We start from the raw sequence: 23,263 nt of genomic DNA, 5'->3' as shown, positions 1-23,263 counted from the left end.
CAGCGAGTGGGGCCACGCTCCGCCGAGGCGCGTGGGCTTCTCACTGTGGTGCTTCTCCTGCTGTGGAGCGCGGGCCCTGGGCACGAGGGCTCGGGAGCTTGGCTCCAGGTTCTGGAGCCTGGGCTCAGCAGCCGCGGTGCACGGCCTTAGTCCCTCCTTGGCATGTGAGGTCTTCCCAGATCAGGGGTCGAGTCCACGTCTCCTGCCCTGGAAGGTGGACTCGTCACCACTAGCACCACCTGGGAAGCCATATACATGTACACTCTTTTTCAGATTCTTTTCCATTCAGTTCAGTCTCTCAGTCGTGTCCAACTCTGCGACCCCATGAATTGCAGCACGCCAGGCCTCCCTGTCCATCACCAACTCCTGGAGTCTACCCAAACCCAAGTCCATTGAGTTGGTGATGCCATCCAACCATCTCATCCTCTGTTGTCCCCTTCTCCTCCTGCCCTCAATCTTTCCCAGCATCAGGGTCTTTTCCAATGAGTCAGCACTTCGCATCAGGTGGCCAAAATACTGGAGTTTAAGCTTCTGCATCAGTTCCTCCAATGAATATTCAGGACTGATTTCCTTTAGGATGGACTGGTTGGATCTCCTTGCAGTCCGAGGGACTCTCAAGAGTCTTCTCCGACACCACAGTTCAAAAGCATCAATTCTTCAGGGCTCAGCCTTCTTCACAGTCCAACTCTCACATCCGTACATGACCACTGGAAAAACCATAGCCTTGACTAGACGGACCTTTGTTGACAAAATAATGTCTCTGCTTTTCAATATGCTGTCTAGGTTCATAACTTTCCTTCCAGGGAGTAAGCGTCTTTTAATTTCATGGTTGATCACCATCTGCAGTAATTTTGGAGCCCAGAAAAATAAAGTCTGCCACTGTTTCCACTGTTTCCCCATCTATTTCCCATGAAGTGATGGGACCAGATGCCATGATCTTTGTTTTCTGAACGTTGAGCTTTAAGCCAACTTTTTCACTCTCCTCTTTCACTTGCATCAAGAGGCTTTTGAGTTATTCTTCACTTTCTGCCATAAGGGTGGTGCCATCTGCATATCTGAGGTTATTGATATTTCTCCCGGAAATCTTGATTCCAGCTTGTGCTTCTTCTAGCCCAGCATTTCTCATGATGTACTCTGCATATAAGTCAAATAAGCAGGGTGACAATATACAGCTTTGATATACTCCTTTTCCTATTTGGAACCAGTCTGTTGTTCCATGTCCAGTTCTAACTGTTGCTTCCTGACCTGCATATAGGTTTCTCAAGAGGCAGGTCAGGTGGTCAGGTATTCCCATCTCTTGCAGAATTTTCCACAGTTTATTGTGATCCACACAGTCAAAGGCTTTGGCATAGGCAATAAAGCAGCAATAGATGTTTTTCTGGAGCTCTCTTGCTTTTTCGACGATCCAGCGGATGCTGGGTTTCCGTTATAGGTCATTATTGCCCCCTGTGCTCTTCAGTAGGTCCTTGTTGCTTTCCTGTTTTGTGTGTAGTAGTCTGCATCGGTCCATCCCAACCTCCTAATTTATCCCTCCCACACTGAAGGAATCTGTATTTTTAGCCAGTGCCCTCCTCACTGCTCCTCTGGGAGCCCTGCAGCCTTGCCCCCCAGGGGTCTCTTCCTGAAGGCCCTCGTCCCGCCCACCCAGGAGTCCCTGTGACGCGGCCTCCTCTCTCCCTGCAGCGCGGCCCCTGCGGGGGCCCAGACCTTCAGCCTGAAGCACTCGGAGCGCGTGCGGGTGGAGGTGGTGCGCGATGGGCAGGCTGAGGAGGTGGCCACCAACGGCAAGCAGCGCTGGCCCCTGTCGCCCAGCACCACGCTGCGGCTCACCATGAGCCAGGCGAGCCCTGAAGCCAGCAGCGACAAGGTACCGTGCACGGGCCTGGGGGCCGGGGGCCAGGCCGGTATCAGGACGGGCCGGATCCGCGTGGGCAGGAAAAGCCAAGCATGGGCCACGCACGCAGGTTTCCGTTTTTCCACAACCACATTAAAAGAGCGAAAAGCGAGACCTGCCCGGTGGGCCAGTGGTTAGGACTCCACACGGTCTCTGCAGGCTCATGGGTGCGATCCCTCGTCAGGGAACTGTTAATAAGGTTCCCCTATACTGGGTGGCATGGCCAATAAGTAAGTAAAAGAGCAAAAAGAAATAGATGGGCTTAATTTTGATGATATTTTTTACTTAACTCCATATATCCAGATACTGTCATTTCAACGTGATATCAGTGTAAAAAACAAGACCAAGGTTTTTTCCACGCCGAGTCTAAATCTTCTGTGCGTTTCACAGCTGTAGCCCATCTCAGTTCAAACTAGCCACTTTTCACGTGCTCCGTAAATCGGCTCATGGCTGCGGCCACAGAAGGGGGAATTCATGGCAGGCTAACATCTCGGGACTCTTAGCACAGACTCTTAGACTCCTGGACGCAACGGCCACGAACGCCCTTGGTTTCATCGTGTATCAAATGGGATGCTGGGCGCCCAGGCGCAAGAGGTAGAGCCGAGACTAGGCCCTTTCTCCCTGGGCTCTCTAGTTATTAACATGAACGTCACGTATGTCCTCTGTCAGTGACGGCACTGGGCGTTGTCCAGTGAGGACAGCCTAAGCTCCATCGTTGCCGAGTGGGAGCTAGATACACACCCTGGTAGAAGTGGGGACCGGCAGCAGGACGCACCAGGGGGCAAGTAGCAGACGACACCCTGGATGCCCTCTGAGAGAGGGGAGCCCCCTGTCTAGTTGGATGTTCTGAGAGAGCCCACCAAGCCAAGAGCACTTCCTGGAGGAGAGGGTTCATCTGGTTAGAGCCGATCGGCTTGACAGACTGTGAGGTGGTCCCTGCAGGTCTTCCTGCCTGTGACCTGTGACTTCTGTTCTCTCCCTCCCTGTGTGCCGCCCCCACCCCGTCAAGGTCACCGTCAGCTACTATGAGGAGGAGGGGATCACGCCCGTCGACCAGGCTGGGCTCTTCCTCACGGCCATCGGTGAGTCTGCGTGGCTCTGGCCTGGGTGCCTTTGTTCCCCAGGGGCTGGCACTGCTGCTCTTCCCAGGCGCTTGGGCTGTTCTCGGTGCTGCCCGCCTGGCGCTCGGAGCTTCCTCTAATAATGCAGGTCTGGGGGGTGCTGCGGGGGGAGGCATGCCTTGGTCCTTCAGCAACTCAGCTGGCTGTCACAGTCCCCGTCGCAGGCTCTGTGGACTGTGGGGAGAAAGAGCCAAGGGTGCTCCTCCCCCGTCTCTGCCCTGCAGCCCGGAGAAGAGCTCGCTTGTAGAAAGGAGAATGGCCTGTCTACAAAGCCTGCACTGTCCTTCCCAGCCCCAGCTACACCCCTACCTTCCCCGGACCCAGCCCCTCAGGGTGCAAAGATGCAGCCTGGGTCCTTAAACCACCTCGTCCTAGCCCAGACATTGAGGCCCAGAGAGGCTGGGGACCTGGTTCAAAGTCACACAGCAACGCAGTGCCGGTTGGGTCCAGAGCTCAGGCTCGTTCCTTTGCGGGTTCTTCCCATCTGTGCAGAACTGCCCTCCCCTGGCTTCGAGGCTCTGGGGCTGCACTCCCTGGGTCTTCTGCAGTGGAGGCGTTACTTATCTTTTCATTCTAGCCCCTATAATGATCAAGCCAGGGCGACATTTCAGTGAGTCCTTAGTTCAGCACTGACAGAGTGGCGACAGGCCAGGGGAAGGTGAGCTGCCTGTTCCTGAGCCTCAGCCATGTCCTGAGGGCGTTGAAAATAACAGCGATGTCTATCTGCTGAACAGCTGCTCTGTGTCCAGGACTTTGGCGCCGAGGTGGTGTTTACTGAGCACCACCGGGCTCCAGCGCGAGGTGGCCTAGCTATCATGAGCTCAGTTCTCACATCTATTCCAAGAGGGCATGCTATTATAGTCCCCATTTTACAGATGAGAAAACCAAGGTTAGCGTGGTCTACAGGACACCCGGCCGTTTCAATTATGCCATATTCTCCTAGGGGAGGGGCTCAGAAATCCCCCCACAAAACAACTAATTCCCAAGCCAGCCCTTCTCCAACCCTGCGCTTTTAGCCCCAGTCAGGCTCAGTAGCATTGCTCTCCCACTTCTGAGCTGATTCCCAAATGGGCTTGACTGCGGGTCACCTGCCCCTCTTTCCACATTGAGGGAGTGAGTGCCCGGCTGGTCCTCAGGACTACGTGGCGGGGAGGGGGCCTCGGGAGATGAAACCAAAGCTTCCAGCGCTGCAGCTGAGGGCTGGCACGTGTGAGCCTCACGGGTACACGGTGCCCCAGTGTCTCAGGTGACCGTCCCTACGAAACCCAACCCCACAGAGGCAAGGACACTTAAGGACATTAGCGGGACGGGCAGCAGCCCCAAGCCTGGCAGAGGAGGGAGCTGCCAGGGGGCTGACGATGCCACTGACGAGACTCCCACAAAACACAGTGGCCCCGGACGGGCGGCGCAGTGACGCTGTGAGGAGGCCGGCGCGGGCCCAGGACTGATGGCAGAGTGACACTGTGAGGGGGCCGGCGCGGGCCCAGGACGATGGTGTAGTGACACTGTGAGGGGGCCGGCGCGGGCCCAGGACTGATGGCAGAGTGACACTGTGAGGGGGCCGGCGCGGGCCCAGGACGATGGTGTAGTGACACTGTGAGGGGGCCGGCGCGGGCCCAGGACTGATGGCAGAGTGACACTGTGAGGGGGCCAGCGCGGGCCCAGGACTGATGGCAGAGTGACACTGTGAGGAGGCCTGTGCAGGCACAGGACGGCCGGCGCATTAACGCTGTGAGGACGCAGGGTCGGGCCCAGGACAGGCGGCGCAGTGACGCTGTGAGGAGGCCGGCGCGGGCGCAGGACGGATGGTGTAGTAACACTGTTAAGAGGCAGAAGCAGACCCAGGACGGGCGGCGCAGTGACACTGTGAGGAGGTCGGCGTGGGCACAGGACGGCCGGCGCATTAACACTGTGAGGACGCAGGATCAGGCCCAGGACGGGCGGCGCAGTGACACTGAGGACGCAGGGTCGGGCCCAGGACGATGGTGTAGTGACGCTGTGAGGGGGCCGGCGTGGCTTCCCTGGTCCTTCAGGGACAGAGTCTGTCTGCCGATGCAGTTGACATGCGTTCAGTCCCTGGGTTGTTGGGAAGATCGCCGGGAGGAGGAAATGGCAACCCACTCCAGTATGCTTGCCTGGGAAACCCACGGAGAGAGGAGGCTGGCAGACTACAGTCCGTGGTGTCACAGAGTTGGACCTGACGTAGCGACTGAACAACAAGAGCCACGAGGCAAGCGAGGGTGCCATAGGGCTGAGACTGGGCAAAAGATACCGAGTACGTGATGAATGACCAGGCTCGTCCTTCCGGGGTGCTGACGCTCTCACTGAAGAGAGAGTTCTTTAACTGCCGCAAGTTCCAGATATTTAGGCTCCATGGGTCAGTAATAAAGGCCCCTCCTTTCCCCACCAAATTAGTAAACGGTTTTGAAGGTTGGTCAAAAAGAAAAAAAGACATTAATAAAGCAATTTACCATCAATTATCACCATCTTGTTAACATGTTAGCACCTAAAAAGTAGGCAAGGTGTAATCTCAAACTACCGCACAATTGCACTCATCTCACACGCTAATAAAGTAATGCTCAAAAGTCTCCAAGCCAGGCTTCAGCAATACCTGAACCGGGAACTTCCAGATGTTTAAGCTTTTTAAAAAAGGGAGAGGAATCAGAGATCAAATTGCCAACATCCGCTGGATCATGGAAAAAGCAAGAGAATTCCAGAAAAACATCTATTTCTGCTTTATTGACTATGCCAAAGCCTTTGTGTGGATCACAATAAACTGTGGAAAATCCTGCAAGAGATGGGAATATCAGACCACCTGACCTGCCTCTTGAGAAATCTGTATGCAGGTCAGGAAGCAACAGTTAGAACTGGACATGGAACAACAGATTGGTTTCAAATAGGAAAAGGAGTACATCAAGGCTGTATATTGTCACCCTGCTTATTTAACTTCTATGCAGAGTACATCATGAGAAATGCTGGACTGGAAGAAACACAAGCTGGAATCAAGATTGCCGGGAGAAATATCAATCACCTCAGATATGCTGATGACACCACCCTTATGGCAAAGAGTGAAGAGTAGCTAAAAAGCCTCTTGATGCAAGTGAAAGAGGAGAGTGAAAAAGCTGGCTTAAAGCTCAACATTCAGAAAACGAAGATCATGGCATCTGGTCCCATCACTTCATGGGAAATAGATGGGGAAGCAGTGGAAACAGTGTCAGACTTTATTTTGGGGGGCTCCAAAATCACTGCAGATGGTGACTGCGGCCATGAAATTAAAAGATGCTAACTTCTTGGAAGAAAAGTTATGACCAACCTAGATAGCATATTAAAAAGCAGAGACATTACTTTGCTGACTAAGGTCCGTCTAGTCAAGGCTATGGTTTTTCCTGTGGTCATGTATGGATGTGAGAGTTGGACTGTGAAGAAGGCTGAGCACCGAAGAATTGATGCTTTTGAACTGTGGTGTTGGAGAAGACTCTTGAGAGTCCCTTGGACTGCAAGGAGGTCCAACCAGTCCATTCTGAAGGAGATCAGCCCTGGGATTTCTTTGGAAGGAATGATGCTAAAGCTGAAACTCCAGTACTTTGGTCACCAGATGGGAAGAGCTGACTCATTGGAAAAGACCCTGATGCCAGGAGGGATTGGGGGCAGTAGGAGAAGGGGACGACAGAGGATGAGATGGCTGGATGGCATCATGGACTCGATGGACATGAGTTTGAGTAAACTCTGGAGTTGGTGATGGACAGGGAGGCCTGGCGTGCTGCAATTCATGGGGTCGCAAAGAGTTCAGACGCGACTGAACTGAACTGAATCTCAAAACAGAAGACAGTCATTCACATGCAGAAATAAAACTTTATGAAAAACTCACCCCAACTGAACTTATGTTTCATTAGGGAGCCTGGTAAAAACTAGGTTTCCCTTGAGACCCATCCACTGGTCTATCTGACCCATCCAGGTCTTGTCTTCCCTCAGAGATCTGCCCCAGGATCATTTGGGGGTGGTGGCTCAGAGGCAAGAATGCTTTTAATGACCCAGGATGGTGGGACTGTCCCCCAGGGATGTTTTAGTGTCCATCTCACCCTACCTCTGTCCTGAGTCCACACTGGGTAGAAAGAACCTTGGCCTCAGAGTGGACAGAAATACAATAGGTCTAAGTTCTGGCTCTCCCCCCTCCAGCCACATTATGACCGCCATTCTGCTAAGCCTCAGTTTCCTCTTCTGTAGAATGGGTTTCCAGTGTACTGTTGCACAGTGCTTATAGGGGTTCAGTGGGATGGGGCATCCCCAGGCCTGGCGGGGGCTAGGTGCTCAGGTAATGCTCTTTGCTTTTGTCCCTTCCTCTTGGGGCATGGGGCAGCCCATTTTCTCTCTGCCTGTGTGGTGCTGAAGAACCTTATGGTGCCTCAGTCTTCCTCCTGGTATTGAGAACAAAATCATGATGCCCTTGGTCAAATCAGGCTGTGGTTCTCGGTCCCAGTCTCGCCAAAAACCTGTGATATGCCCTCTCCCTATAGACCTCACTTTTTTTGGGGGGGGAGGGGGGACTGTGCCACTTGGCTTGTGGGGCTTTAGTTCCCCAACCAGGGATCAAATCCAGGCCCTTGGTCGTGAAAGCACAGAGTCCTATCACTGGCCCACCAGGGAGTCCCCTGGACCTCACTTTTTCGAGGCTATAAAGTGAGTTTCGAGCTCATTGATCCCGGAGATCCTCCGAGCCCCTGGGTAGGGCTGATTTGCAACGTCCTCGCTGTTAAGGGGATTCGAGGGGAAGATGGCGGAGAGAGGCATAGCTTCACCCTCTTTGCCGAGGTCCTGCAAAGGGAGGAGCATGTGGACGTGACCCTGGAGGATTTTTTGCATCAACCTAAGGCCCTCGTTCCTTGCACCCCCTCCCAGACCCAGGATAACCACCCTCGGTGACTGTCGGGGACAGTCCCCTCCCTGCCACACCCCAAGCTGCCCCGTCAGCCAAGAAGGCCTGGCGCCCCGCCACCGTCCAGGGGCTGGCGGCCGCCAAAGCGCTCGTGCGGAAGCTGCGGCTGGTGTCTTGATTCCCCGGGACAGGCTGCCTTGAGCCCAGTCCTGGTGACATTTCCACTTAATCTGCCCCACACCCTGGGTGCCACCTGACACCTTGGGGCTATTCTGGGGAGCTGAGACAGGATTTGTAGCCTCCGGGAAATGTCTGGAGCCCAGAGGCCCTGAAACAGATGCCACCTCCCCCTCTTCAGGAAAGACAGAGGTGCTTCAGGAGGCAGAGCCCTGGGCGGGCCGCAAGCCTGTTCCCATTCCCTTGGGAGCATCCCATTGGAATCCAGTTAAACTGGACCTTGAGGGAAGCTTTGAAAGGGAGAAGTCCTCGAGGAATGGCTTGTAATTTGGGGGAGTTTCCGAGGGAGGGCGGAGGGGTAAAGAGGCCGTTCCAACTGACCATGAAGTTTTGTCAAGAGTCACAAGAGAGAAGGTGTCAAGCACCGTGGGATGTCAGGAGGTGGATGAAAAGGGAGCCCGATTATGTGATTTTATGGGAAGTCAGTGAAATTTGTCCCAGTTGAATAAACCGAAGAAACAATAATAGGCATATTATTCGGTATTATAGGGCTTGCCTCAGGCGGTGAGGGGACAGGCTAAACAAAGAAGCCCTGGGTTTTTTTAGAAGCTGTTTGGTACTCTTTTTGATAAAATTGATAACAAAAATTTAATGTAAGAAATTCATAATGGGGAGTTCCCTGGCGTTCTGGTGGTTAGGACTTGGCGCACAGCGCAGGTTCCGTCCCTGGTCAGGGAACTAAGAGCTCGCAAGCCACGTGGTGCAGCCCAGAATAACAAAAAGTCCATAACAGAGCACAGGGAAATGCTCCTGATTTCTCTCCTGTGGCCGCTGCTCTCATGGACCACAGGAGCCGCGGTGCGGTGGCGCCTTGCAGCCTAGAGACCAAAGCCACAGGGTCGCCAGGGTGGGGAGTTGGCCCCTCCTCTGGGAATGACCTCTAGAGAAGGGAGTCGTGGGTCGTGGAAGGCGGGCTTTGGTTTTGGAAACAACCCAGGATGGAGGTCAGCCTGAGACTGTGGAGGAAACAGCCAAGGGCAGGGGTCTGGAGTCTGAGACCCGAGGGCGACCCCTGGCTCTGCAAGGTCTGGGCTCTTCATGGTTACTGCCCTGCTGGGTGCCTCGCTTCCTCCTATTTATGGCAGGATGGCTGGGAGGGTGGTGACTGAAGGGAAAACACCCATGGGAGGTGCTCTGTCCACAAAGAACTGTACACCCAGGAGAGAAAAGCAAAGAGTGATTCCTGGAGGGGGCTGGGTCTGCAGCAGGTCCCCTGGGAGAAGCTTCAGGAAGGCTACCTCCCCAAGCAGCAGCATTCCCTGGGAGTGTCCCGCTGGAAAGTCCGTGGCTGTCTGGGAGCCAGTATCAATATTGGTCCTTCTGAGCTTTCCATCTCCAACAGTAGCTGGAGGGGCCGCCTTCTCGGCTTTCTCCCTAGAAGTCTTACCCCGAACCAGCCCCTCAGATCATCAGTGTGCCGACCAGTAACATCTCCGAGTCTGAGTTTGCTAGCTTATAAGGTGGAAACAGTCATATTTATCTCATAGGACTTCCCCTGGTTGCTCAGATGGTAAAGAATCCACCTGTCAATCCAGGTTTGATCTCTGGGTCAGGAAGATCCCCTGGAGAAGGGATAGGCTACCCACTCCAGTATTCTTGCCTGGAGAATCCCATGGACAGAGGAGGCTGTGGTGTACAGTCCATGGGGTCGCAGAGTTGGACACGAATGAACTAACCACACACACATGAGACTGAGGGCTCCTTGGGAGCAGGCACTGGGAGCCGATTGCCCACGCTGCTCCCCATGTGTGAGGCCTAGAGCCCAGTCAATTCTCAGTAGTGATTTGGTGTGTGGATGGCATCAATGGGAGTTTATATAATTATTTCCTACAGCACCTAACGTGGGGCTGCAGAAGCAGGGAGACTGCCTCCCTCTCCCAAGGACTTGGTGCCCTTAGAACCCCCTTCCTACCTCCTTCCAGACCTGGAAGAGCCGCATTCAGGGTGAGGAGGGAATCGGGCTGTGGGCAAAGGGAGGCCCTCCATATAATCCCTGACCTAAGAGAGAGGAGGCACGCTGCCCCTCCAGGGAGACAGCTCGGCTGCCAGCAGGACCAACCAGAAACCCGGTTGTTCTCACCCAGCTCCGACCTCCGTCCAAGTCGTGCTCAGCCTAAGGCCGAGCCCACGGGCTGTCCACAACCTGGACCCAGCTCGCCTCACTCCGCATGTCGCTCCCACCTCCTTCCCAACAATTCCCCTGCCTCACCCTCTTCATCTCCAACTCAGGGGGCCATGTTGCCCCCGGGGGACCTTTGGCAATATCTGGAGACCTTTTGGTTGTCTCAGCTGGGGGGATGTTACGGGCTTCCGGGGGGTAGAAGCCAGCGATGTGGCCCACAGCCTGCAGTGCACAGGGCAGACCCACAGCAGCAGCAGCAATCTGGCTCAAAGCGCCAGCAGTGCCCACTGCTGCGATTAGGGCAACTCATCTAATGGGAGAGCGCCTCACTTTTCAGGTCGAGTGACCGGGGCTCAGAGAAGCTGTCTAAGCTGCCCAGCACCACACAGCTTACAAGGTGGAACCACAGTTCAAGCTCAGTCCTGTCTGATGCTGAACTTTGAGCTCATTTCACTGCCCCACGTAGTCCCCACAGCCTACGAACAGAGAAGGTCCCTCCTCCAGAGGAGAGACAGCGAGGACCCCATCCTGGATCCTCTGTCTGGCAGCTTGGCCTCTTGGGCACAGTCAGATCAAGAGGAGCTGACGATCCAGTTTCCCACCCAAAGTAAAACCCTCAGTCCTTAGAGGTGGAGTCTAGACCCCCGGGAGTTCTGGAAGAGAAACCCACAAATGCACATGTGTACACCCACCAGGACAGGACAGGAAGGCAGGTAGGGAGTCCCGTGAAAGTTTCCAACATCTGAGCGTTGATTCACACCAAGCGCGGTGTATGCTTCAGATCTCCTGGTGTGACCCTGTGACCTTGCGCCCCGGGCACACGCCTTGACCTCTCTGAACTCCGAGATCTGGTGCGGCTCACCCCACCCACCACCCAGAGCTACAGAGGAGCAGCGAGGGGGCAGGAGACCCCAGACCCACCTGACAGCCCCTTCCTGAGTTTCGCAGTCTGCATGGTGTCCGCTCGTGACTCCATCCTGCAGTGCGGTGTTGAGGCAGGGGGTTGGCTAAGGTGACCTCAGCACAGCTCTTCCCTCGGGTGAGCTGCACCCTAACCCCATAGGTCCCCCTCCTGCCCCCACCCCACCCTCTCTGGCCAGCCCAGCAGCTCACCCACATGTCTGTCCCCAGAGATCTCCCTGGATGTGGACGCAGACCGTGACGGCGTGGTGGAGAAGAACAACCCAAGAAAGGTACGTCACCCGCAGGGCAGGCGGCCCTGAATGGGGGGCTTCCGGGGCCAGAGCCCCAGGCTGGGGCCTGCAGGCAGCCATGGTCCTCCCAGCAAACTCCAACAACTCGCACTTTACAGATGAGAAGACAAGTTCCCAGACACACACACCATTGACAGAGCCCAGCCGGGAGCAAGCTCCTTAGAGGAACAGCCACGGAGCTGGTCCCCAAGTCTCAGTGGCCCATCCAGAGGGTGGGGACACCCAGTTCATGCAGGTGGTGTGAAGGAGGAACGTTCTGCCACAGAGCAAGTGCCGCCAAAGCATTCGCTCTGATTGTTTGGCCTTTTGGGGGTCTTTTTCACCATCGGGAGCAGAAGATTCCAGTAATCATTCCCAATTCCAGGCGCGTCCTTGCTAATGATGCACGCACACCCTCTTCCCGGTTTTGTGTATCACGTATTTGTCCATTCGGGCTTCCCTGTGGCTCAGACGGTAAAGAATCCGCCTGCCATGCGGGAGACCTGGGTTCGATCCCTGGGTTGGGAAGATCCCCTGGAGGAGAGCATGCAACCCACGCCAGTATTCTTGCCTGGAGAATCCCATGGACAAAGGAGCCTGGCGGGCTCCAGTCAAGGGGTCACAGAGTCGGACACGACTGAGCACACTCGTCCACTCATCATTTCCTCTCCTCGAGCCTACACTCCTCGCTCCCGTTCTGCTCCCCGGCAAAGGACCGCTCGAACGGTTTTAATGTGTCACTTTCTGTTCTTGTGATTCTTGCGAAACATGCGGTGTGGTTAGGGTGTGTGTATTTTTAACTTGTGCAGACGGCACTGTGTTCTCCACGTCGTTGTCCTCGCCCCCGTTTTGCTTTGTTTTTAATCTATTTTTAATTGAAGGATAATGGCTTTACAGTAACGTGTTGGCTTCTGCCATGCATCAGCACGAGTCAGCCACAGGTATAGATATATCCCCTCCCTCTTGAACCTCCCTCCCACCTCCCACCCCCCCACCCCATCCCACCTCTCTAGCCCTGGTGTGAGTTCCCTGAGTCATACAGCAAAGCCCCACTGGCTGTCTAGTTTATACGTGGTAGTGTGACTCTCAACCCCATTTTAAAGTTCCGCTGGTCTCGCTCTGTGCACATCCTGGCTTCTAGTTTCTATTTTCTGCTCTTCTAGCGCACTTAGATGTTTGCCATGGGCATACACTACTCTTATAATAACAACCTGTATGCTGGTTTAAATTATATGGAGATGAATACTTTAAAAAGTAAGTAAATACAGCCCAGTGAGAAGCCTGGGCCCTGGCAGCCAGCTCCAAACTCTCCATGCGCCTCTGGGGGTTCCTCGGGGCTGTAGGCGAGCTCGCTCCCTAAGGTTCCTGCTTGGGAGGGGCGTCCGCCCAGCCCTGCCTCCCTGAGGCCGAGTCAGCCCCACAGATCTGTGCTCAGTGTCTGCAGCCACACGACGGCAGGCCCCAGGGCAGCCCGAGGCGTCCTGCTTCCCCGAGGAGCTGGGGGCTCACCCAGCCCCTGTGGGCCTGGACTTGCCCTGACTTCCTTCATCTGGGCCAGAGCAGTTTAACGTGTTCTTCATTCATCTCCTAAATATTTTTCACCTTTATTGAAGTATGGTTGATTTACAGTATCGTGTTAATTTCTGCTACACAGCGAAGTAACTCAGATCTACCTACATCTTCTTTTTCATGTTCTTTTCCATTACAGCTTATCACAGGATATGAACACAGCTCCCTGTGCTAAACAGCAGGCCCTTGTCTTCTGTTTAGCCGTCCTGTATATACCAGCTTACGTTTGCGAATCCGACTCCCGGTCCTTCCCTCCCCACCACCTGGGCAGCCACAAGTCGCTCTCTGTATCTGGGAGTCTGGCTTTGTTTTGTAGATGTGTTCACTTGTGCCGTAGTTTAGATTCCACATGTAAATAGTGTCACTGTTGTCTTTCTGTTTCTGACTTACTTCCCTTCGTATGACACTTCCTAAGTCATCCATGTTACTGCCATTCTTTTTGGTGGCTGAGTCATATTCCGTCGCGCGCACGCACCGCACCCGTAGTCTGTCGCGCGCACGCTCCGCTCCCGTATTCCATCGCGCGCGCGCACCGCACGCGTACTCCGTCGCGTGCACGCTCCTTTCCCGTGTTCTGTCGCGCGCACGCTTTACACCCATATTCCGTCGCGCGCACGCACCGCACACATATTCCGTCGCGCGCACGCTCCACTCCCGTATTGTCGTGCGCACGCACGGCACCTATATTCCGTCGCGCGCACGCTCCACGCCCGTATTCTGTCGCGCACACGCACCGCACCTATATTCCCTCGCGCGCACGCTCTGCTCCCGTATTCCGTCGCGCGCACGCTCCGCTCCCGAATTCCCTCGCGCGCACGCTCTGCTCCCGTATTCCGTCGCGCGCACGCTCCGCTCACGTGTTCCGTCGCGCGCACGCTCCGCTCCCGTATTCCGTCGCGCGCACGCTCCGCTCCCGTGTTCCGTCGCGCGCGCGCTCCGCTCCCGTGTTCCGTCGCGCGCGCGCTCCGCTCCCGTATTGTCGCACGCACGCACGGCACCTATATTCCCTCGCGCGCACGCTCTGCTCCCATATTCCGTCGCGCGCACGCTCCGCTCCCGTATTCCGTCGCGCGCACGCTCCACTCCCGTGTTCCGTCGCGCGCGCGCTCCGCTCCCGTATTGTCGCGCGCATGCACGGCACCTATATTCCCTCGCGCGCACGCTCTGCTCCCATATTCCGTCGCGCGCACGCTCCGCTCCCGTATTCCGTCGTGCGCACGCTCCGCTCCCGTGTTCCGTCGCGCGCGCGCTCTGCTCCCGTGTTCCGTCGCGCGCGCGCTCCGCTCCCGTATTGTCGCGCGCACGCACGGCACCTATATTCCCTCGCGCGCACGCTCTGCTCCCATATTCCGTCGCGCTGCGCACGCTCCGCTCCCGTATTCCGTCGCGCGCACGCACCGCACCCGTATTCCGTCGCGCGCGCACGCTCCGCACCGTCTCCATTCGTCGTTGATGGACACGGAGGTTCTTTCCGTGTCTTGGCGACTGTGACTAGTGCTGCTGTGAACATGGTGGAGCGTATATCTTTTCATATTATGGTTTTGTCTGGGAATGTCTCCAAGTACGGGATTGCTGGATCATGCGGCGACTCTACTTCTAGTTATTTGAGGAACCTCCGCACTTTTCTCCACAGTGGAGAAAAGTTTTCATTCCCGCCAACAGTTCCCCTTCATCCACACCCTCTCCTGCATTTATTATTCGCAGGCTTTTTAATGATGGCCGTTCTAACCAGCGTGAGGTACCTCGTTGTTGTTCTGGTTCGTCCCATAAGTATTTTTTCAGCATCTCATGTGTCAGGACTGGGTCAGGCCTGGGGGAGGCCGGAGCAGGAGAGACAGCAGCCCCTGCCCTCGGGCGCCTGCAGTCCAGGGGCGATGGGGGCACGGTGAAGGAAGGGCGACTGGCGGCCGTTTCAGCACGGTTGTCCTGGGTCCGCCCCAGAAGGAATGCTTACGGTGTCGTAAGTGTGAACCCAGGGAAAGCTGCCGGGGTCTGGAATATCAGAGAGGCTTCCAGGAGGAAGGAGGGGTTATGCTCTGGGACCGGAAGGAGGGGTGGGCTTGGCCAGGAGAAGCGAGACAGGGCCGCTTTCCAGGCAGAGGGAGCAGCGCGCGAAGGCCCGAGCTTGGAGTCTTCTGGGAGCCGGGAGGCGGCCGGCGAGGGGGAGGCAGACGGAAAGAGAGGCCGAGGTGGGCAGGTCTCACGGGGCCCCTCAGCCCGCGGTGAGGGCCGGGAGCCTCATCCCGAGTCAACAGGGGGCCCCTGACAGGGCGTGAAGCAGGGAAGCAACGCGATCCGGTTGGAGTTTGTCCTAATACCGCTCTGGCTGCAGTCTTGAAAAGGGATCACCTTACAGGTCCCTCTTGGAGCACTCAGAGCAAGTTTGGAAGTGGCCGGGTATCCGTTCACCCAAGAGCCCTGAGCCCGGCTGGGTGCCTCTTTTTCCCTCCAGTGCTGTTGAGGTATAATTGACGTATATCAGCGTGTATGTTTAAGGTATGCAGCAGAATGGCTTTAGTTATTTGTTTAGGCAGCGTCGAGCCTTAGTGGCAGCACTCGGGATCTCCGTTACACCATGTGGGATCTTTCGTTACAGCGCGTGGACTCTCCAGCTGCGTGCGCGGGCTCAGTAGTTGCTCTGTGGCACACAGCCTAGTGATTGGACTCACATACATCATGAAAGGGTCACCGCACTCAGTTCAGTGTGAATCCATCCTCTCATGTAGATACAGAATTGCTGCTGCTCCGTCACTCAGCCCTGCCCGACTCTTTGCGACCCCATGAGCTGCAGCACGCCAGGCCTCCCTGTCCTTCACCAACTCCTGGAGTTTCCTCAAACGCATGTCCATTGTGTGGATGATGCCGTCCAACCAGCTCATACTCTGTCGCCCCCTTCTCCTCCTGCCCTCAGTCTTTGGAAATAGAAAACAAGAAAGTTTTCCTTCTGATGAGAACACTTAAGATTTACTCTCTTCACAGCTTTCATTTATAATATATAGCAGTATTTGTCTCTGACTTATTTCACTTAGGTTCATCCACGTTGTTGCAAATGGCAAGACTTCATTTTTTTTGTAGCCGAGTACTGTTCCACTGAGTGTGTATCGCATCGTCATCATCCGTTCATTATTGATGGGCACTTAAATTCCTTCCATATCTGGGCTGTTGCAAATAACAGTGCAAACACAGGAACACATATATCTCTTCTAATTTGTGTTTTTATTTTCTTCTGATAAAGACCCAAGAGTGGAATTTCTGGATCATATGGAAGTTCTATTTTTAATTCTTTGGAGGAATCGCCATACGTTTCCCTGTAGCAGCTGCACCAATGTATATTGCTACCAGCGGTGCGCAGGGGACAGTGCCCAGTTCCCTTTATTCCACAGCCTCGTCAGGGTTATTGTTTGTTGTCTTTTTTTGTGATAGCCGTTCTGACAGATGTGAGGCATTTCATTGTGGTTTTGATTTGTATTTGCCGGGTGATTAGAGATGTTGAGTGTCTTTTCACGTATCTGTCCCCCTTTGTATATCTTCTTTGGAAAGAATGTCTACTCAGCTTCGCTGTCCATTTTTAAAATCAGGTTGTTTTTTGACCTTGAGTTGTATGAGTTCTTTGTGTATTTTGGGTATTAACCCCTGATCGGATATATCTGTTGCAAATACCTTTTCGAATTCAGCAAGCAGCTCTCTTGTTTTGCTGACAGTTTCCTTTGTTGAGCACAAGCTTTTTCGTTTGATGTGATCCTGTTTGTTTCTGCTTGTGTTGCACTTGCCTGAGGAGATAGATCCAGAAACACTGTTACTAAGACTGATGTCAAAGAGCACACTGCTTGTGTTTTCTTCTAGAAGTTTAAGTCTTTATTCTACATTTATTGCTGTGTGTGGTATTTGTAAGAAAGAAGCCCAGTTTGATTCTTTTGCACGTAGCTGTCCAGGTTTGCCCGACACGATCTGTTGAAGAAGCTGTCATTTCCCCTGTGCAGTCTTGCCTCCCTTGCTGTGGACGGGTGACCCGTGTAAGTCTGACCTCATTTCCGGGTTGAGGAAGCTGTCATTTCCCCTCTGCAGTCTTGCCTCCCTTGTTGTGGACGGGTGGCCCGTGTGAGTGTGACCTCATTTCCGGCTCTCTGCTCTGCTCCGGTCGTCTGTGTGTCTGTCTGTGTGCGCTCGCTGTGCTGGCCTGATCACCGTAGCTTCGTGGTGTGGTCTGCAGTCAGGCCTTGTGTTGCCGTTCCTCTACCTTAGAGCCTGTCATAAGATGTCCGCCTGTCCATTTCTCTGCACCCTGCCTCCCCCACCCGACTCCAGGCACGCCAGATGGGGGGCTCATACTGCTGAGTCAGCCTTCTGTGTCTGTCTCTCTGCCGCTGTCCATCCCCACCCTGGACCTGCCTTTGGTGCTAACCCTGGCTCTCTCCAGGCATCAGACATAGGACTCATGTTTGCCAGGTCACAGCTGCCCCCGTGGCTGCTCTTGAATCTCACCCTGGGCCGTCTCCCCAGTGTCCTGCGGGGTCTGCACTGAGGTCGGGAACATCTGCAGATGTAGAGACCACAGCGTTGCCCTCTCTCCTCGCCAACGCAGGCATCCTGGACCTGGGGCCCTGAGGGCCAGGGCGCCATCCTGCTGGTAAACTGTGACCGAGACACACCCTGGTTGCCCCAGGAGGACTGCAGTGATGAGAAGGTCTACAGCAAAGAAGGTGTGTGGGGGCTGCACTCGGGGCTGCGAGGAGGGGCAGGGAGGGGCAGTGGGGACATTCACGCCAAGTCTTGGGCAAAGCGGGAGGGCAGTGTGACCTTGGCTCTCCTGAGGATTGGACTCAGGTATCCACTCTTGCTAAGAACAGCTGGCGAAACTATCATCACTGTTCAGTTGGATTGGAACCACGCTTTTTACGAAGCTGCACATGTGTTAAAAAACGGAGCAGAAGGATGTTCCAAAAGTGTTGCGGGAGGTCATCTGTGGTGTTGGAGAGAGCAACTGCTTTTTACACTTCACTATAGTTTCCACAGTATATACGTTTGGGGTTTGCTTTGTCCTACTTACGAAAGTAACAGGCCAACGTTCCAGCCACCGTTCTCCTTTGTTTTTCTTTTTGAATTGAGATATGATTGACATAAGCAGTATGTGAGTTTAAGGCACACAGCATAGTGATTTGATTCCCATACATCATGAAGTGAGTATCACAAAAAGTTTAGTAAACATCCATCATCTCATATAGGTACACAGTTAAAGAAATAGAAAAAAAATTCTCGAGAGGAGCCCTCTTAGGATTGACTCTCTCACCAACCTTCATGTGAGACATGCAGCAGTGTCTGTGAGATGTCGTGTTGTTCCCTCCCGAGTACCGCCATCCGGTCCCCCCGCGCCCCAGAGCGGTCCTCTCAGTCCCAACCTCCTCTTGCCTCCGCCCCCAGACCTGAAGGACATGTCCCAGATGATCCTGCGGACCAGAGGCCCCGAGCACCTCCCCGCCGGCTACGAGACCGTCCTCTACATCTCCATGTCGGACTCGGACAAAGTGGGCGTGTTCTGCGTGGAGAGTGAGTGTCCCCAGCCCGCCCTCCAGCAGCTGCTGCCCCTCGGGGAGCATGCTTCACCCTCTAAGGCCCCCCAGGACCCTCCTAGTCGTCACGGGGGCAGGTGGCTTGAGCAGTCCAGGACTGGCCTCTTGGTAATGGGCCAACCATCATCCAGGGTCACCGCAGCCCTGTGAAGTCAGGGCCCCAAGGGCGCGACCTCTCTGCCCTCAAGGAGTCAGCCGTGACAGTCACAGGGCTGGAGGCGCACAGCGTGAGCCTGGGCAGGAAGGGCTTTGTAAGTCATCCTTCGCAGACTCCTGTCACTTTCATGACGCCTGAGGCAGGGACCCACCCTCTCCCCGGCCAGGTGTTTCTCGGACTTTCTAAAAATTAAAAACTGCCCCTTTTTTTTTTTGGCGAGCCAGGTCTTCATTGCAGCATGGGGGATCGTTAGTTGCAGCACGTGGGCTCGTGGGCTCACGTGGGCTCATGTGGCCTCTGGTTCCCTGACCAGGGATCAATCCCGGGCCCCTGCAGTGAGGGCGTGGAGTCTCAGCCACTGGACCCGCCACCCCGACTTTGAAAGAGCCCCTGATGATGCTGTGCGCACCCTCGAGGAGTAGACCCCTGCTCCTTTTGCCAAGGAGACAGGACGTCTGGGGCCCCCCCTGTGTGGGAAACATGCTTCTGCGAGGGGCTAATGCCCGCAGCTGCCCACTCTGTCTCATGCCTTCTGTGGTTGGCTGTTGAGCCCCTCCGTGGGATCCCTGGGTCAGCACCCTGCCCTCAGGGAGGGGACAGTCTGTGAGGGAGACGTCACAGGGAGCTTGACGAGGCAAGGACACAGAGCAAGTAGTAGGGGACAGCAGGTAGAGGCGGGAGCCACCGGCCTCAAGGGTTGGGGGGCATCTCCAAGCGGGCGACGTCTGAGTCGAGACCCAAACCAGCCATGAGAAGTGCTGAATGCTCAGTCGTGTCCAGCTGTCTGCAACCCCGTGGACTGCAGCCCACCAGGCTCCTCCGTCCATGGGGATTTCCCAGGCAACAATACTGGAGAGGTTTACCATGCCCTCCTCCAGGGGATCTTCCCAACCCAGGGAGTGAGCCCAGGTCTCCCGACAATGAGAAAGAATCAGCCATCCCTGAGCCTAGGGAGGAGTGTTACAAGCAGAGGGAACCGGTCTGGAGCGCTGGGGGAGCAGACAGCAGACCGCAGCAAGGGTTGTGCTGGAGTCAAGGTCAGCGGACTGGGCAGGGGCCAGGGCAGAGAGAGGGCTTGGATTGACTCTAAGTGCAGCCGAAAGCCATTAGAGGCTTTTAAGCAAGCTACTGTCAGGCTCTGATTTATGTGTTAAAAAGCTCTCTCAGCAAAATAGTCCGTGATTTGCCATGGTGTGGGGTGGAGCTGCCCTTCGTGCCTGTCTCTCCGGGAGCCTGGGGTCTCCTAGCTCTGGAACCCACCTCACGGAACAGGCCCACTCAGAACCGGGGCAGGTCCCGATGACCCTGAGCCCTCACCTCCAGGAGGGGTTCCGCCAGGACCGCAGTGGACAGCTGCCACCTGAAGCCCGTCCTCCTGCTGATCCGCCCCGGGATCGGGCAGTGACCGCCGCAGGCTGGAAGGTCCCAGTCAGGCCGGCTCCACTGCCCCAGGGGGCCCGAGCCGTTGCTATTTACCCCATCCAGGCCAGGGTTACCACAGTGGGTGGGGCTGCTGGCCGGGCAGCAGGGGTACGGGCAGCCCCCGAGGTCACATTGTGACACTCAGCCTGCTGCTACCGGTGGCCCCCGGCCTTGACCTGGAGGCCTTTCCAAGGGTGGCGGTAGGCTGAGGTCTGGCTCGTAATTACGTCCGTCCCCTGCCCAGCCTTCCGAGCTGGGCCCCGAGCAGACAGGAGCCGCCACTGGGAGCGCTTTGCTGCGCCACCATCCCCAGGCTGTGTTATCAGGTTGCCATCCTGCAGAGGGGCACGGCCTCACTGACGCAGCGATGAGCCCAGGAGAGTCCGTCTCCCCCAGAACCGAAGCCCCAGGTGAACACTCGGCACCGAGGAGCAGGCTGAGAGGGATTCATCGGTGGCACGGCTTCCTTTTCTTCCTTTTGTGCGACACCTTGAGGTCTCTGTCAAACACCAAGTGCGCCGTGGATGAGGCTGTGCGGTGTTACACAAATGTCACGTGTCACTCATGTACCCAACGGCCAGGGGCCGGGCTGGGGGCTCAGAGACCCTGAGAGGCCGTTCTGGAGCCCAGGGGGTTCAGATCCCAGGTGTGGGCAAGTCTCCTCAGCAGGCCAGGCCTTGGGTACCTCGTGTGGGATGTCACTCGTGGCTAAGGAGAGGCCTGACTGTCCCCTTGGCAACAGAGATCAAATAAGAAACATGTCAGCACTCAGCAGCCGGTCCATGGAACGCTCTCTGTGGATGACAACTGCTTCTTTCAGGGGGCAGTTATTGTGATCGTTAATTATAGTCATTGACGTGGACAGGCGTGCCCAATGCTGTTAGGAAGACCCAGGAATGTGTACCCCAGCCTTAGATTCTGCCCTTGGATCTCAGAGGTCAGCACCTCACCTTTGTCTACAGGGCTGCAGTGACCAGCTTGTCCCAGTTTGCCCACGACTTTCCTGGTTTTTGCACTAAAAATCCCTCATTCTGGAAAGCCCCTCAATCTCGGGCAAACCAGGACAGTTGATCACACTATCAGAGTCTCCTTGGAGGTGGAATGACTCCGCACTGACCGGAAGGGTGATGCCACGTGCCAGCCCCTCCTGGGGCTAAGGAGAGGTCAGGGTGGCTGGCGGGGCCAGCCCGAGGTGCGTGGGCCGCGCCATAGAGGGGCATTGTTGGTTCCTGCAGGGGGAGCTGGCCACGCGGAGGCAGGCCTGTGTCCAGCTGGGGATGGGAGACGGGGGAAGGAGACTCCGGGGACAGCGGCTGATTGTTCCCACCGAGCGATCGATCTGCCCCGAGCTGGCCTGAGATACTGTGGGCCACAGACAGGAAAGACTACACTCAGGTGGGCCAGAACGCGTCCGTGTACCCCACCCGGCTCCCCTGCCAGAGCCCCACCCTCCCAGGCCCCGGGGGAGCCCACACGCAGCCCTGAGCCGTGGGAAATTTCTGGAGCTTTCTGGAAAGACAAGTCAGCTTCGTGGCCTGAGACCGCTTTCCCAGCATCAGTTCAAGCGCAGCCTGGGACTCGTGGTCATGGGAGGCCCTGGGTCCCTGGGGGAGAGTCTTTTTAATGAGGCAGAGCCCTCTGGACCTCCTCGGTGGTTGGGACACAGGGCGCGTGTCTTTTCCGCGTGAGAAGGGTGCCGCCTTTTGCACTGACCTGTGACAAACCCCTTGGGACACGCAGTCTCGGTCTACCTCCCTCATTTCTTGGGCCCACCCACAGAAAGGGAGGTGAGGTGTTTGTTCTTTGCCTTCTATTCCTAAACCATTCAACGAGAAGGTCGTGAGTTTTTCACGATAGGGTCTGCCGATACATTCACAAGTTCTCATAACAGTAATACCAGCGGGTCCCAGCTGTGTTACCAGTCATTACCCTTGGTTACCAAGCTTACCTCAGTTCCTGATTTTATCTTGCAAGCACCTTATGGCATAAGTGTTATTGCCTCCCATTTAACAGATGAATAAACTGAGACTCAGGAAGGTTAAGTGAATTCCCTGGGGTTTTGCAGCTTGAAAGCCAGAGAGGTGCTTGAACCCGCATCTCTGACCCTGGAAGTCGTAACCACTAAGGCAACCCGCCCTCAGAGAGCTGAGTTTATAACCGAGACCTGACCGAGCGCCGTGTCTTGTGTGAGGCGCCATCCTGAGCCCCAGCCTCACTGGCTCCTCGGGTCACTTTGTGACTTTCGATCGAGCACCCAGTCCATGCTGTTCTAGCTACACGCTGCAGCCCTCGGGCGCCTGCTCATTAACCGTTCCCTTTGTTGTCGACGACAGTCCTAAGCTGAGCCTGACTCTGCCCTTCCAGCTCTGCAGGGCATAAAGAAGCTTCTCCTGGGACTGCACAGGGTCCTACCTCCGCGCGTTTGGCAATGCAAGTATCGCGTCTCCTCGCTGCCCACCTCTGCCACCCCCAAGGGCATCTCAAAGGCTGCCTTTCTCCGCTCAGACGCCTCCCACCCTGCTCCCTTCCTCTGCCTCCCAGTAACCCCTCCAGCTCACTCACCGCAGAGCTCTCCTGTGATGCTCCCCTCATCTGTGCGATCTTATCATCAGCTGCGCCTTGCGAGGGGCCACTTCTTGACCCTCTCTGTCTCCCCCAGAGGTCCTTGCCCATGTCAGAGAGCAGTAACTCTGTATATGTGCTCTGAATTGGCCTGAAAGTGCTCCCATACGGAGTGACATGGGAGCATGGTGCATTCGGCAGATTTTATCAAACACAACCTGCGCTGGGCCCAGCCGGGCCTGTCTTAGCCATCATGCAAGTGACAGGCTCTGGGGGCCAACAGCTGAACACTGAGGTCATGCCCGTTTAACGGCTGGGACGAGGGAGGACGGGGGTGCAGACGCTGCAGACAGACGCCTGGCTTGGTCTCTGGGGATCTGGGCGCAGTGCAGAAGCCTGAAGGAGGGAGACAAGCCTTCTGAGCAGAGGGAACAGTGCTGCGAGGAGCCAGGAGATCTCAGTGGGCTAGGAGTGCGGGGAAACCGGCCTTTCCTCCCAGCCGCAAACGTGTGCAACCAGGAAAGAAAAATGCACAGCGAGAGACCC

General features: G+C 55.7%; 1 protein-coding gene across 1 annotated transcript in view; it reads left to right on the top strand.

The window, feature by feature from the left end:
- Nucleotides 1-23,263, top strand: part of PADI2 (peptidyl arginine deiminase 2) — a 54,916-nt gene that overhangs the window by 15,348 nt on the left and 16,305 nt on the right. The window contains exons 2-6 of the mRNA XM_018054662.1: nt 1,684-1,867; nt 2,904-2,976; nt 11,379-11,440; nt 17,592-17,709; nt 18,428-18,553. Of these exons, the coding sequence (XP_017910151.1) occupies nt 1,684-1,867; nt 2,904-2,976; nt 11,379-11,440; nt 17,592-17,709; nt 18,428-18,553 (563 nt within the window). The remainder of the gene's footprint in view (nt 1-1,683; nt 1,868-2,903; nt 2,977-11,378; nt 11,441-17,591; nt 17,710-18,427; nt 18,554-23,263) is intronic.

The sequence above is a fragment of the Capra hircus genome, chromosome 2, assembly GCF_001704415.2.
Source record: "Capra hircus breed San Clemente chromosome 2, ASM170441v1, whole genome shotgun sequence".
Taxonomy (NCBI): Eukaryota; Metazoa; Chordata; class Mammalia; order Artiodactyla; family Bovidae; genus Capra; species Capra hircus.
The sequence above is the reverse complement of the archived record's forward strand: the minus strand, read 5'-3'. Positions and strand labels throughout refer to the sequence as shown.